The sequence below is a fragment of the Falco biarmicus genome, chromosome 8, assembly GCF_023638135.1.
Source record: "Falco biarmicus isolate bFalBia1 chromosome 8, bFalBia1.pri, whole genome shotgun sequence".
NCBI lineage: Eukaryota > Metazoa > Chordata > Aves > Falconiformes > Falconidae > Falco > Falco biarmicus.
The window spans coordinates 23,768,504-23,784,020 of NC_079295.1; the positions used below are offsets into that span (position 1 = coordinate 23,768,504).

General features: G+C 35.5%; 1 protein-coding gene across 1 annotated transcript in view; it reads left to right on the forward strand.

The window, feature by feature from the left end:
- The window catches only part of LOC130154323 (sodium channel protein type 2 subunit alpha-like), a 78,732-nt gene that overhangs the window by 2,149 nt on the left and 61,066 nt on the right, over positions 1-15,517 (forward strand). The window contains exons 2-3 of the mRNA XM_056350320.1: positions 7,413-7,666; positions 14,071-14,387. Coding sequence (XP_056206295.1) covers positions 14,121-14,387 — 267 coding nt within the window. The 5' untranslated portion in view covers positions 7,413-7,666; positions 14,071-14,120. The remainder of the gene's footprint in view (positions 1-7,412; positions 7,667-14,070; positions 14,388-15,517) is intronic.

A 15,517-nucleotide genomic window follows, 5' to 3' on the forward strand; every position in this document is an offset into this window, starting at 1 on the left:
GTGCTGGAATCCCACAACTTTTGATGGATCACAGAATAGCAGATGCTAAGAGAGTTCTTTTTATAAGGCAAGAAAGCTGTTATCTTGTTCTCTAAAGTGCAGATCCTGGCCCTTCTTATCCGTATTCTGTTCTTGCCATAAGGTGACAAATGAAAAAAATTGCTTGAACCGTGCTTGAGTTAAACCTAAGGTGAAAAAAATGCAAATGTCTGATACTTGGTACCTGATTTGTTAAGATGATCTGTTTGTTGAACTCTGAAAATGACTATTGAAAGTAAGTTTCAGGAAGTTACATATACTCTGTTCTTTATCAGGAAATTCTAGTTAGAAGTTAGAAACTTAACTTTCAAAGGTCTAATTAGGTTATTTGCCACTCAGTGTAACTCTTCTATATTTTATTAGCTTCTAGCTGTTAATCAGTAATATGTACTGTTGCTATTTGCAGGGAATATTGCTTTTTAATCCTCAAATAAATAAAAGGTTTAAAATATCATCATAAAATTGATGCTCACTAGTTCAGACTGCTTACAGAACAAATATACACATTGAGCTGTGGCTTCAGTGAGTCCATCAAACCAAGTGTCAACCATCATAAAATCCATCTATAGGAAACTGCGTCCTCTTCATTGGAAAGCTGCTGTTACTTATTACAGCTACTACTTCTGATTAAAAGCGCTGAAGCGCATTGCCAATGGCATCTCTCTCCGAGTTTGCTATTGATTGCCCTCCCATAGGACCTTGATATTGCAGCTGGTATCTTGCAACCAGTTCATCTGCTTTCATCAAAATTTTCTTTATGAACAACTGGAAACCTTAGTATATTACTGTGATAGTGTTATTGCTTGATTTTCCTTGTCTTATGATGAGGTAAAGCTCAGGGACTAGGGATAAGAGCGGCTCAGGCAGGGACTGTATTACTTCAAAATATAAATATAGAGTAGGAGCACCATATGCTCTTGAGTAACCATAACTTGTGTGTACTACCACTGTAATCCTAAACAGAAGTAAGCCAGTTAAATTCTAGGTCACAAAACTATCTGGTCTCTCTTTTGCTCATTATCCATCCTCAAACGATTTAATTCCATTAGAAAAAAAATCCTGAAACAGAAGTACCAGCCAACCCACCCCAACACTGTCATTTCAAATTGTTAAACTTTAAGGTGGTTGCCAGTCTTGGTAAGGTCTTGCTACAAAATTTACTGTTCACTTACTCTACCAACAAAGACAGATAATGGAATGTGTTTTACAGTAAAAAATGCAACTAAAAAGTTAAAATTTAATTGAAGAGCTTAAGGTTTTATGAAGCTCTTTCACATGTACAAAACTTAAGGAACAGGTTATGCTCAGATTAATTATTTGTCTGGTTATTCATTCTTTATTGTTATTGATCTCTTCTTACTGAGTAGTTTTACTTAGGCAAGTATAATCATAGAGCTGCCATGTGCACAGGTCCTGTTTTCAATCTGGAATTGTTTATCTTGCTACTTCTGCGGATTTCTAACTTGATCTGTCAACTTGCTGGATGTTCAACATGTGTTGAAGTCATTATATATGTATAGATCAGATGAACAGCACATACAGCTGACTCCCTACACCTGCACTGCATCAAGCACGTCCTCATATTTCTTTGCAGGATTTCTTGAATGAAAGTATGAGGGACACTAGTAGATTTGGAAGGATGTCACAGATGACAGTATGGAAAATGGCTGAGAAGAGTATCAATACTATTGGCTCTGATCCCCTTTATATACCCAGTATAACCACTTAACAGGAAGATCTTGAGATAGATACATAGCAGGCATTTTCCATGTATGGATGATTTATGCTTGTTAGACATTGCTTATTTAAGATTAGGCCCTCCTTTCTGAAACGAGAGGGGAGCAGTGTTTCTGGTCTTTTAGGGTAATTTATTTTAAGAACAATGTAAAGTGAGAAACTTCTTTTATGTGTGTGTGAAATTTGGGGCTAGCACAAATTGTTGCATGCTCTGCTTAACTATAAAATAGGATTATATATGATTATATATGTTTCTAAGAAATTACAAGAACTTCTAAGAAATTTGTATTCAAAACCACTACGGCAATGCAGATTGTGAATTAAAATAAGCAAGGAATAAAGGGAAATTAATTGTTCACAGGAGAAATAGTTACTCTTATATAGGGCACCGTAGCACTATGTGGCCTGGCTACTGTAGTCATTGAGAAAAAACCTGCCATCTTTTCTCATCAATTATGTGTCTTTTCACGGTCTGGTAGTCCTGGGATAGGAGTAGAAATTTTCTGAGCCTATATAGCCTGAATATGGGCCCTTTTGTGTCAAATTCTTGCCTACATTGCTTCGAGTATCCTGAAAAGTCTGCCCTTTCTTATTCATTATTGTACTGTCTTTTAATATTTGGACACACTGAGGAATTTCAAATTTATGTTAAATAAAAATACATTCTCAGAAAGCGAAAGTCCTTGCTTTGGTTTTAAATATGTCCAAATAAGAAGTTTTCAGATGTGAAAGTGAATGCACTTTCTTTGCAAACATCTCTCACTGCCTTCTCAAAAGACAGGCACAGAGTACAACTGTGTTAACTGTACCAAGACTTTGATACAAGAATATTTTTATCTTTCTATTCATATTTGAAATATATGTGTGGCAATCTTGGAAACCTGAAGATGAATTCACCTGTGTCCCACCTAAAACACGGGAATTTTTTTCTCAGGTGTAGTTAACATGATACCAACTCAATCTCCTTGAGCACTGAAATTTCTCCACAGTTACTACTGTTAAAAGCATTTGCTTTTGAATGTATATCTAATTGTGCTGTGGTTAAGTAATAAGGGTCAAGCTGGTGGACTACAAAATCAGGGTATTAAGTCATAGGAATGAAGAAGCCCTATCCATTTTAGAAAAGTTAACCTAACTCCACAGTGACAGTCAAAAGAAGACATTTTTCACCATGGATAATTGGTTCTTATTTGAACAGATATTTGATTGTGTTTTCTTAAAAAGCACTCTTTAGAGGGAAAGAATACCCTAAATCTAAACTGTATCCAAAACCTCAAGTTTCCTGTGATAGCTTTTATGTTACACAGAGAAAGAGCACTTTGAAATGATGAGTGAAGGCATACACCTAACTTGCACTCTTGCACCCTATCAAGGAGCAAAGCAAATTGCACTCATCGCCAACAGCTTTGAATCTTTTTTAAAAATTCTCATTAATTTTATTTTAACTTAAAGCCCAAACAGCTGTAAAACTTGTGTATGGTAGATGAAAGAAAAAGTGCTAGGGTTTACATTAAGAAAGGCAATTGTTATTTTAGGTCTTGAGTGGAAAAAACTTGATGACAGAAATAAGTAGTTAATCTCAAAAAGGCCAAAAAGTCCAAGGTCAGATTTAACTGAAAGAGGGCAATCCTAATGTTAACCTTCGTTCATATGAAATGTCTGTCACTAATATTTAAGGCCAAAATGTTCATGTGAAGAAATCTGTCTTGAGACAGAAATTCTGACCAAAAGCAATATAAAAAAAAATTCAACCTGTGTTAGGAAGCAATTTCTTCCTACTGAGTGAAGATGTAACTGAGTATCACGAGTCTTCCTGGAAGGTTTTTACAAACACCAGTTTAAGTTACTTGCTGTGTATTTCCTACGTATCAACTCACTTTAGTATGTGTTACAATAGGAAGAATACTAGCATTCTAGTAGCTGCTGTAACACTAGCTATTATTCTGTAGTGTATATTACTTAAAGCTATAGGCCTTTAATCAGTACAATATTTCATGAATGTACTGAAATTTCAGCATTACAAGAGACACCTTTTAAAGAAGTGGTAGAACTTGTAACTCACAGGCTTTGCCTCTTTGGATTTATTACATAGGGGTAGTGGCTAGGTCAAAGTCATACTTCCATAATCCATTTAGAAAATGTTCCAAACGTAGGGCTTGGTTAAATTTTATTAGGTACTTCCATGATGCCTGAATGAACTTAAAGAAATCCATGTACAGTTTTCATATGCTGTGTTAAACCACAGATATAAAGCACTCTATTTTCCTGTTGACTTTCTGTGCTTTTTCCTACTTGTGTAGTAATGACAACATTCAGCCAGGAATTGTGTGTAAGCCTCTCAAGCCAGAAGTTCCAATTTTTTCCCTTTCAGTTTCCTAGACAACTGTCGGAGTCTAAATACGATCCATTAATCTTGTGCTATACAAAATTTATTCTTTCATATTTTGTATTGATTAGTTTCTGGGGCTTAGCAAGGCTAGGAAAGTAAGTGTTCCAGCTGCATAGTTCTTAATGATTCAGTTAATTTTCTGAGTTTAATTTTTTACATATTTTTAGGTTTATAAGCAATATTTTCTGTTGCAAATGCATTTTCATAAGTTTCCCTAGAAAAATTTAGAAGAGTATTACTTTATAAACAGAGCTTTTGATTTTTTTTTACAAAGCAAAATCGATACTGTGATCTATTTAGATATTGCTAACTGATGTTTTATTGTGACTTCTTTAATACCTTCACAGTGGATAATGGTATGTTCCAGTGTTCCACTTATCAGCACATTTAAATTTTAATATGAGTACAAAAATTACTAGGAATTAGCTAAATCTAGATTATGGGGAACACTCAACAAATAATTCTGAATCTGGACAATTAATTTTGTGTGTAACTCTGTTTCTTGTCAATCTAAAAATGGGTTTTCATTTCTATAATCACTTAACACTTCACATGTCCATATGGTTGCCCACAATTTCCGTTCATTGTCTGACATTTGTCTCTAACATGTGATTTCACTTAGTTGAAGCCATCACTGTCATATTGTCTTATAACTGTCTTTACAAGAGTATCTAATTTTGAACAACCTGATTTCTTTTCTAAATCACATTTCAGATGGAATCACACATTTTGCCACAGGATAAAGTGACAACAATATGCAACTATCTTTTCCAGGTCATCATTACATTGAAAGGGAGCTCAAGTGCATGAGGATATAGGTTGAAACTTTTTTTGAAGCAATATCATGTCTCAGAATATCATATCCTCAGAAGGATATTCTAACCAGTCTTAAAATAAATGCTGATGCCATATAGATGGAAGAGCTTAAGAAATAGTCCCCCAGGAAAGAACATATATAGTCTGTCCATCAGGAATCACCACTGACTAGGCCTGAGATTTTACCTATGATTCAGTCATAGAAGCTGAATCAGTATAATCTACCCCAAATAAAAATTATTTTGGTCAATATCAGCCAAAATAATTCTCTATCATCACCTTCAGCTACAGTAAAACTGTATGATCTGGACCTACCTATAAAAATTTCTAGTCTTGGGGTGAGAACCAAAGTCATTAGATTAAAAAAACCCAAAAGTTTGGCTTTTTTTTGGTATATTGCAATATCTGCATTATACAGGGGAAAAAAAACCGCCTAAAAAATATGAGATGAATTATTAATTGAAATCCTGTAATGAAATTACTCTGACATGGCCCAGGCCTATTATAAATTCAGGAGAAAGGGCTCACAATTCTGCCAGCCTCCTTCCTTCAATTATTGCTGTGGCTCCCATTGATACCACTATACTACCAATAATGTATGGCATTAGTAGATAAAAACCTGCATCTCTTATCCGTTGGAGATACAGCAAGTACAAACACAGGTAGGATGTAATAAATAGGGAGATGGAGACTAGGTGATAGGGTTACATGTGAAAAAAGGTTCTTTGCCTTGTGCTCTAATTCAAAATACGGATTTATTGAAATTAACCTGCGCTATTAGTGTTATTAACAATTTTCACATAAAGATTAGTTCCTCAACACACATTGACTATTAATTCCTTACATTTTGCAAATGGGCAAATATTTTAACTGGATAGAAGTTACGCTCCCTCTTTTGAAAACAAATGTCATATCAATGCTTAGTATTAGTGATTACTCTTTTATTAAGAAGCTATAGTATCCCTTTCATATTATTTTAAAACTTGCACGTAACAGCACTTACACATTTTGCCTATTTGCACTGTAGCTGACCGTGAGCTCAGCTGGCTACTTCAGGGGCAGAATCCAGATGCACCCAATAGGCAAAGGGATGGGGAAATCCCCTATGTACCCCCAGGGAAAGTTGCATTCAGTGGATAATATGCATTGGTGGATGAGTATCATTGGTGGCAGTAGGAGAGTCATGATCCCCTGAGGTTAGCGCTGGAGGCACAGCTTTCAGATGTCTTCAGTGGAGCCTCTCCAGTAGTGACTCACCACAGTAAGATGTGCTGAATCAGTGCATTACTCAAAATGACCAGAACATTGAAAGAGTTTTCTGCTAGCAGTCGTTGGAATGACTTTACGTGACTATCAAATAAATAGAAGCAATAATTGTGGTACCACTTGCTGTATCTTTAGGAAACATAATTATAGATTAATAGTAACTAGTATTAGGTAAATTCTGTGTTAGTTTTTGAAATATATTTTTCTGTAGGGGTACTTGAAGATCTGTCTTTAAAAACAAGATCAGCAGTGGTCTAGTAGAAAACTTTCACTTTCTGTCTTCCCACCTTCTGTGTTCTCTTTGACCCAATCTGTGTCTACACAGATTTTATTTTATCTACAGAGTTTCTACAGTGGCTACTCATTCTTACTACATTTGGAGAAAAGTATCATTAAGGGCTGCTTTGGCAGGAGCAGAGACCTAGGAGAGTGATGTCTGTTTCTTTTCTTCTCTAGGAGTAAAACCAAAATAACAACATTTAAAAGTACAAAAAGAGCCATAAATTTATCTAGTTCAAGTAAGAATAAATGCCTCAAAGACACTTCATCTCAATCTCAATGTCCGAAGACTAAAATTTGCAAGTTGTAAGGAGACCATTTAAAGTTAGTGAACCAGATACTCAGATTATTAAAGCTTTAAAGACTGAGGAAGCCATAGCCAAACTTTGGTCAGCTCTTGCAGTGGAGCAAGCTTTAAATTGAAGAATGTGGAGAAGAAACTATCTTTTTCTGCTATTAAAATGCTTGAGATGAAAAAAAAAATTGTCACACAAACACTCATACCAACATTCTCTAAGATAAGTAACATGAAGATGTGTCCATATTTTCATACAAATATAGACTGAATTAGCTTCTCTTCCTGGTTAAAGACAGTGAATCCCTTAGGGAATAATGTTACACTGTGCAGTTCCCTAAGTGACAGATGAGAACACTCCTGTTAGCCTGGGCACAGTTATCCTGTGTCTACTAAAGACTGCACTAGTTATGCAGTAATCTCAACAAGACCCATTTTCCCCTTTTAGTTAAAGCATGCAGGTAAAAGAATAAATGGATTTTTTGAAACATATCACTCAAAGGATATTCTTAAATGGACTGTTGGTCTATGTTATGTTTTGTGGACAAACCCATGTTTCATCCTGCTTTTCCTACATCTTTTTGCTTTTAGGTTAGAAAAATGTGTCTACACGAATACGTAGAGTTATCTTTGTCTGCCACAATTAATTTTGAGAAGCTTTGGACACAGGAACAAAGAATTAGAGAGTCTTGAAGAAACTTCAGTCTTGAAGAAGCTTCAGCTCCCAAGGAGAAACTTTTCTTACCAATTGCATTTTCTGCTAGAAATGCGGCCTTTTTGTTTTCATGATAGCAAAAGATCCAGTGGCTAAATTCTGAGATTTGGCATTTCTTAGAAAAATAAAGGTAAGACTATCTTTTCTGCTCAGCCAAAACAAAACAAAAGTGATGTTTCAGTTAAGATGACCATTTGATATAGCACTATATATCTTCACTAAAATATCGGTGGGGAAATGAAACAAACATTTTAATGAGGTCTAGCAGTAGAAATTTGTGTTACATGTATTGTAGCTATTTTCCTTTAGAATGTAAGAATCTTTAACATTGGAATGTATTTGTAAAATCTTAAGTAATTAATTCATTAAGTACTGTATTCCAACTAGGCTGATGGGCTAAGACACTCTTCCTCTTAAATTGCATATGGTTTTCATTTCGCCTTTTTCAGGTTTCTCCAATACTTCAAGTATTCACACTAGATCTCTTTCCACACTTTTTCAGAGGCAGCTTACGGTGTTAAAGAAAATGTAAGGCAGACCTGCATTTAAAGACTTCTTAGAGGTTTTGGTCACTTTTTATAATTAAATGGGTCAAATGATTTGTTTTGGGGTTTCTACAGCTTGCGGGTATGTATTGTGCACTGAGAAATGCAGGTTCATTTCTTTACATATCTAGTTTGGATTACTCCAGTTTACTAAGTAAGCATATATGGCCTTGATATAAGAATCTTAATCCACTATTTCCACTCCTATGCAAGAGGAGACAAGAAACAGGAACAACTTAATTCAAAAGTGAATGTTGCAGGTAGAGAGAAAAGAAAAGAGATGAGTGTGGAATGGCAGTGGGCAAAACCAAAAAAAATAAGTGGGGGGAAAGACTATCCATAGCAATGTCTTGGTGAGGTAGAGCAGCGTCCAAAAATATCCTCCCAAGAAGCAGCTTCTGGATCTTTCAGACAGGTCTGAGATTACTTTCCAGTCTCTAATCTAATCTGAGTGTTTTCCCATTGGCCTAGAATTTCGCTCGTCAGACTGAACGTCATGTATTACATTCTACCCAGATCTGCAAACTCTTACAGTACTTTTATTGAGGTTCTTAAGATTTAGTTGATGTGCTTTCACACCTTATTGCAAGTCATTACTGAGGACATTAAATAAAATTGCATGTAAGATCCCTGAAGCACCACATTAGTATTAATTCATTAGTATTTACTCTATTTACTGTTCTTCAGACAGGTTTCAGCCAATGTGAACTACCAATTCATATTTAGCCACTTACCACTATCCTATTCTAAATCCTTCTAAAGTAAGGTTTTATTAAGGATGTAGTATTTCTGTTACATACCCTTATTAGTTGATTTCATAGTCTCATAACAAGGAAGTATTTTTGTCTTCTGTCATTTATTAATTTTATTAATAAATACCTGGTGATGATTTAATTATTTTTATTTTGGATGGTTACGTAACACTAATGCCTATAGGCTACTGAGGCTGACTGCACAAATCCAAACAAAAATCATAGTCATTCCTACAGATAAATTATAGTCTAAGGAAAATGAGACAATAGATGAATGATAAATGTTGGAAGGAATGGAAAAAAAAGAAAGAAAATCCTACATATTAGTCAGTTAGGACCTGTAAACATAAATTACCATAGTTTAAACTAGTAGATTAAATAATCAGCAGGTTCTTAGCAGGTGCTAAATGCTGGAGGCTGTTTTCAGCTTTGAGGAAGTATTCCTTTCCTTGAAAATACCTACTTTTGTGGAACCAACATTCATGGATTCCTTGCCTTAGGACCTGTGCATAGTTTTGATGTGGTATCTCGTTATATATCTCAAACCTGCAATTCATTGCATTGACCAATTTGAACTACAGTGACATTTGAGAGCTCTTTTTTTCTCTTTAGAGTTCTGTTTCTTATTCAAAAAATTTTAAAGCAGTAAAAAATAGTGTAAAGATGCCAGGAAAAACAAAGTAATCTTTTATGAAAAGATAATAATCTATAACTGTAAAAAATACTTCAGTGTGCTTCAGCAGATAAGGGGATAGTTTTTGCTTTGTGAAATTATCCTCCATGCAAAAGTACCTTGAGAAATTTCAATAAAAATATTTTATATTTTTTTATCTATATAATATATTAAAGTATTTTAGATCATCTTCACAATGAACTAATATTTACCTATCCTTTTGTTTTTAGGACAAATTGAATGCACCATTACCCAATTTGAATTGAATTACCCAATTGAAATTTTATCAAAGCATAGTAATTTAAACATAATAATCTTCAGTTCCAGAAAACTAATGCCTGAATTTTGCAAAATAAGTTTGCAAATACTGAGGGGGAGTTAAGATAACTCATTTCTTTAGACTCTTCCTGCATACCCTCCCTCTGTACTCCTTTCCTCCTTGGGACAGGGGTAGTTTCTGTTGAGGCAATTTCCTGACAACATCAGCACAAAACAGCTACACTTTTTACTTCTAAAGCTGCAGAAAATAATCTCTACCTGATGCTGAAGTGGTGCCACTAGCCCTGTTGTTTCTGTCTCTCCTACTGTGGGAGCCCCACCTTTTTGATTTGGACAAGGATCTCTACTGGCCTAATGTGAGACAGCCGGTCTTATTAACACTAATGGTTTAGAGCAGAGTTTGTAGTCCAGGTTTTAGCATCTGAGACACTATTGCTGTGCTTGGCACAGAGGAAGATACTGTTCCCAGATTACAGCCTCTTGAATAAAGGATTAGCATAAGAAAATTACGATAGTTGGTCATTTTACAGATTCAATTTGCTGTCCTTGCACTTATTCCAACTCTAATCAAATACATGTGTGTTTGCCAATGTTGCAGTTTTAATGGAATGAAAATCTCAGTAGTCAGCTCTTTCAAGGTTTCAGCAGGAAAATAATTCTAATGCCAGCCCTGTAAAAGCAAAAGAAACCCCATACCAGAAGAAAGACTGCAAGCCTTGCTATATCTCCACCTTGAAAATTGTGAAGGGTGTATGTGGTCTGTTTCATGCAGAATGCAAATAACCTGTTCAGTGACCTGATGATTTTAATAAATAATCATAGTATCCACCTGGTTCTTACACTGACACTTTCACTTTTACCATTTGCCTGATTTAAGATATTGTAAGAATAGATACTTTCAGGCCACTTCTGGCTTTTTCAAAGACTCACACAAATTAACTTGACATCATTAGCACAGATATTTCACTTACTTTGAGTCATCTTCTGTGTAAATGGTGAGACAATAATTATATAAAAAAATAAAATTTAACAAGTTTTCCATGGACATAATATAATTAACTGAAATATGCATACAATTAAGAACATATGGATTCTGCTTATTGCTTGATCTTATTATTTAAAGTAAGGGACTGAAGGAAAACTGGAGAAGGATTTACAGAATGCAATGCTCAAATATAACAAAATGGATTTATTTGGCAAAAGCATGTCTTTATTAAATTGGAGCTTTTTTTTTCTAATGAAATCTATCAAATTTTAGATCATTACACATATGGTATCTAGGTCCAAATTGTATTTCAAATATTTGAAATTCTTTTTGCTGAGCTGTATCAGGTACTGAGGGGCCTGGACCACATGCATTTTTGAGACTATTCCTTTAAAGATTGATTGCTAATGAAGGCTATTCTGAAAGTATTACACAGAATTCTTTGTCTGAATTCTGTCCAGTATCATTCATGACCTGGCAGTTTAGTTACTGGATAACAAGCGATTTTAAAACCAGTGAAGGAAGAAGAGGAAAGCTATCACTTACAAATGAATGGTTCTTGTTCAGGGCTCAGTGTAGGAAACAGAATTACTTTTCTTTCATTGTTCTATTAAACTACTGCATGTATATCAATAGTAGTCAACTACATATTTGTGTATTGTTCTTTTAAGATTTGTAATCTGAATGAAAACACTTGGGGCATATTTAGTATAGGAAAAATCTTGTGTAACAGCAGCAGCCAGGGAAGACACAACTGCACCAGACAGTAGTGGAGGCAGGACTCAAGTAATGTTTCCAATTTGTCAAGAAAACTTCTTTAAAAACTTGTTTTATGACTCTCTGAGAAATACAGTGAAACCCCAAGTCTGCTAATATTACTTTTCCCAGTCATTCATTGACCCCTTTGTGAACTTCTAGCAATACAGATACATATATTTCTAGTGAGGACAATGTATTTTGTTACACCATTCATAACTGTAACTGTTAACAAAAGAAAAGCAGCCTAACCAAATGCACTGAACTATAAAAAGAAGACAGACCCACTGATGACTCTAGGAGGGTGCACCTTTTGAGACTAGTTTCATAGAAAGGGCACCTAGGTCAACAATTTGAATCACAGACCTGCAAAATGTGAAATAAAGGAATCGATTATCCAGAAAGACCAAAGGGAAACCTCAAACATATTCTTATGTTTATTAATACTGGATGGGCAAAAGCAATAATCAAAGGAGTGTGGACTGTATCCAGAGAATGTGTGTGCTTTTAATTCTCAAATAAAGGACAATTTTGATTTAGGATCCTTATAACTGGGAGTTAGATTATTAAACAACAGGTACGAGCAAAGGCTTCCATCTTGTGCAAACTAAAAATTAGTAGCAGAAGTTTCAGTGTAGCAACAGGTGATAAGGTTGCCTGCTGGAGTCTCTGTTTGGCTTAACACTTCATTTTTCAATTTCTACTGCATCAGTACATCCAGCCCCTCCAGGATCTCTGTGATTCCACACATTACATTAACTCATGGGTCTCCAGGATCTTCCTTGAGAAAAGCTTTCTCCATGTCTACATTCTAGTATATTTTATTTATGAATTTAGGGACAAGTACCTCAGTTCTGGTCTTGTGTCACTTAGATGCTTAGTGCTATAATCTACCCACCTAGATTATTTCAGTGATCTCAGTGCTGATTGTACACACTGATGCTGTGCTGTGCTCCAGAGATAAAGACTTGAGGTGGCACAGGAGCAGGTTTACCCATCATATCATTGGATTGGTAATTTAGATTTAGGAATGTGCAGGTTCATGTCTTTCCTCCAGTTTTCTATTGTAGATTCTTAAAGCACTTCTTAACACGCCCCTCTACCTTCATACAGTATTTCATTTTGCGGGGGTCATTTGAAAAGGAATCCTTTATTCAGTAAGATCATTACTGTAGCGCTTCATGTGTGTGTGTATGTGATTCCTACAAACTGCTCCAGGAAGGTGATAAGCTTTAGGAGAAAGACTACTGAATGAATGCAAATTAATATAATACTATGTCTCAAATCTAGATGTGTCAACCAGATGTTGCACATTCATGAGGTAACGTAGGGAAGACTACATGGCTTCATGTACAGAAATCACAATTAGAACTCTTTTCAGGCACTGAAACTCACTCTTAAAGATTGGTTTTCATAATTAAACTTATTACTACACTATGTCACAAACTTTTCCAAAGTAGACATCAAATAAGGCTATATTTTCTTACTTGGTGGCACTGCTCCTTAACCAGATCTGCTTTCCTTCTGCTGTTCTCTCCCTCTAACGATTCAACCGTCTCCATTGTGCTGTACAGTGCATCAGTTTAAGCAACTGGTCCTGCTGTAGAAGGACCTGGAAGAGAGAAAAGAATATTATTTTCAGCTGATGCACTGCAGGGCTTCATAAAAAGACCTGTTGTAGAGTGGAGAGTTTGGTGCGGAGAACAGGAAGCAGCAGCAGGGACTAAATCATCCAGCACTGGCACCAAAGACATTCGTAGGGAACCAGAATCTCAGATTTCAAAGTAGTTTTAGCCTGAAATAAACTTATGACATGTGCGGCATATGACATAAATATAAATCTTATGACATAAAAAAAAGGAGCGGCATTCTTTTCCCACAGTGTTGATCATACATCCTGTTTCCTTTTACTTAAAAGGCCTGTGATTTTGGTTCACGGCTCACGGACAGTCAGTAAATGCAACCTAACCTGCTTTGGTATCTAACATTAACCCTCAGCACAGTAAACTTGTCAGTAAGAAAGAAGTATGCTTGTTTCTGCCATAGTTCAGTTGCTGTCATTTAAGCAGCATTAATCGGACAAAAACTTCTTTTGTGTTTAATGAAAGTACTTACATGTGTAAAGTTGGGTTACTGATACTTGAAGAAATAAGTGAAGGTATAATGTATTAACTGGTAAAATATAGGTTTACAATTTTCAAGAGTACCTCATAGAATATATATTTATGCTTTAAAAAATATCTTTAAAATATATATATTGTTAAAACACCTGTATCAGTATTTTGTTCTAACTGGGAGAGTCTAAGGTTGTAGGCAAAGCACTGTTTGTGGGCAGAAGTAGTGTCTTTTTCTAGACCAGCAGGAAAAAGCTGAAAAATAATTTATGAAATATCTAAATAAATTCTGAGCAGTTGCTTTTAACTTTCATTCAGCCTTGAAATATGCTGCTTCTATTTCAGGCCTGGAAAGGGTTTCTGAGCAAATGTTGGACTTTTTCTGTTGGTACAATCTAGTTTTCCTAAATCATCTAATTTTCTTTTATAGGTCATTCTTATGCAAGAGGCTAAAAGTAATTAAATTTGCAGGATGAAAACATGGCACAGGCACTGCTGGTACCACCAGGACCTGAAAGCTTCCGCTATTTTACTAGAGATTCCCTCACAGCTATTGAAAAACGTTCTGCAGAAGAAAAAGCTAAAAAGCCCAAGCAAGAACATACAGATGATGATGATGAAAATGGTCCAAAACCAAACAGTGACTTGGAAGCAGGAAAGACACTGCCATTTATTTATGGTGACATACCTCCAGAAATGGTATCAGAACCTTTGGAAGACCTGGACCCATATTATATCAATAAAAAAGTGAGTGAATAATCTTTTGCACAAAACAGAATATAATTTTCTACACTGGAAAAGTTTAATCACAAAATAGGATGGTTAGAGCCATGAAGTCACTAAATATGCAGAAACAGAAACATCTTTTCATTTAACAGATTTATGCTCTTCTATATTGTGAATCATTCAACTTCCATGGAGTTACTTGTTACTTACTTCATTGTAAGGAAGTTATAGCTTCCTTGAGCTTGCCTGAACTCAAGAACATGACTGAGTTTTCCTGATTTCAAGGTAGCAGTAAGACTGGTATGACAAATAAGGTGTTCCAAGCGTGGCTTTGCAGTGGAGATCGTTGTAGATAACCAGGTAGCATCCATTCAGGTTAGTGAAATAAAGGACTGTAACTATACTTCATATCTGTTACAGCAATATAACAAATGTAAACCTATATCTATGCATGTATGTATAAAATATATATATATATATATGTAGCATGTATTCTGTGTAAATCCTGGGTCATATAAAACTACCACAATGAAAACTGTTGCTTTAGGTGCTTTGGATTGCTATGACAGATCTCTGCTGCACAGCTGTCAGTTGGACATCTGTGGCAGACACAACAGAAAAGCTGAGTTTTGAGGAAGGAATAAAAAAAAAAAAAAAGACAGTTTTGTTGAAAGTTTTCATACAGATAGAGCACAGTGAAGAGTTCTGTGTTGTGAGAGAAAAGTAATGTGCCTGAGTTATGTGTGAGGCTATAACACAACTAGAATATCAACAGATGTGTTCCATGAAGAATGTGAACTAAACCAGGTGTACTTCCCCTTCTGATCTGCACAGTCATACAAAATCCTCATTTTCACATGATCCACAAGCCAAGGACTTGGAGATAGGAAGGCTAGTTCAAACAGATCCATTCAAGTAAAAAGTTTGCCCCTTGAACTTTTAAAATGTCAGGATTGGCAGTAGAGTATATGGGTTCTGGTCTTGCAACAATAATGCGTGCACTCTAGAAACAGACTACTATTATATGACTTCAGAGAAAGACAAGGAACTAACAAGTACATCTCCATAGCTGGAATTAGTTGTAAACTGTTAAACTACTCTAGGATCTGAAATAGTCCAGCCTGCAAATAGCTAAAAACACCTTATGTCCT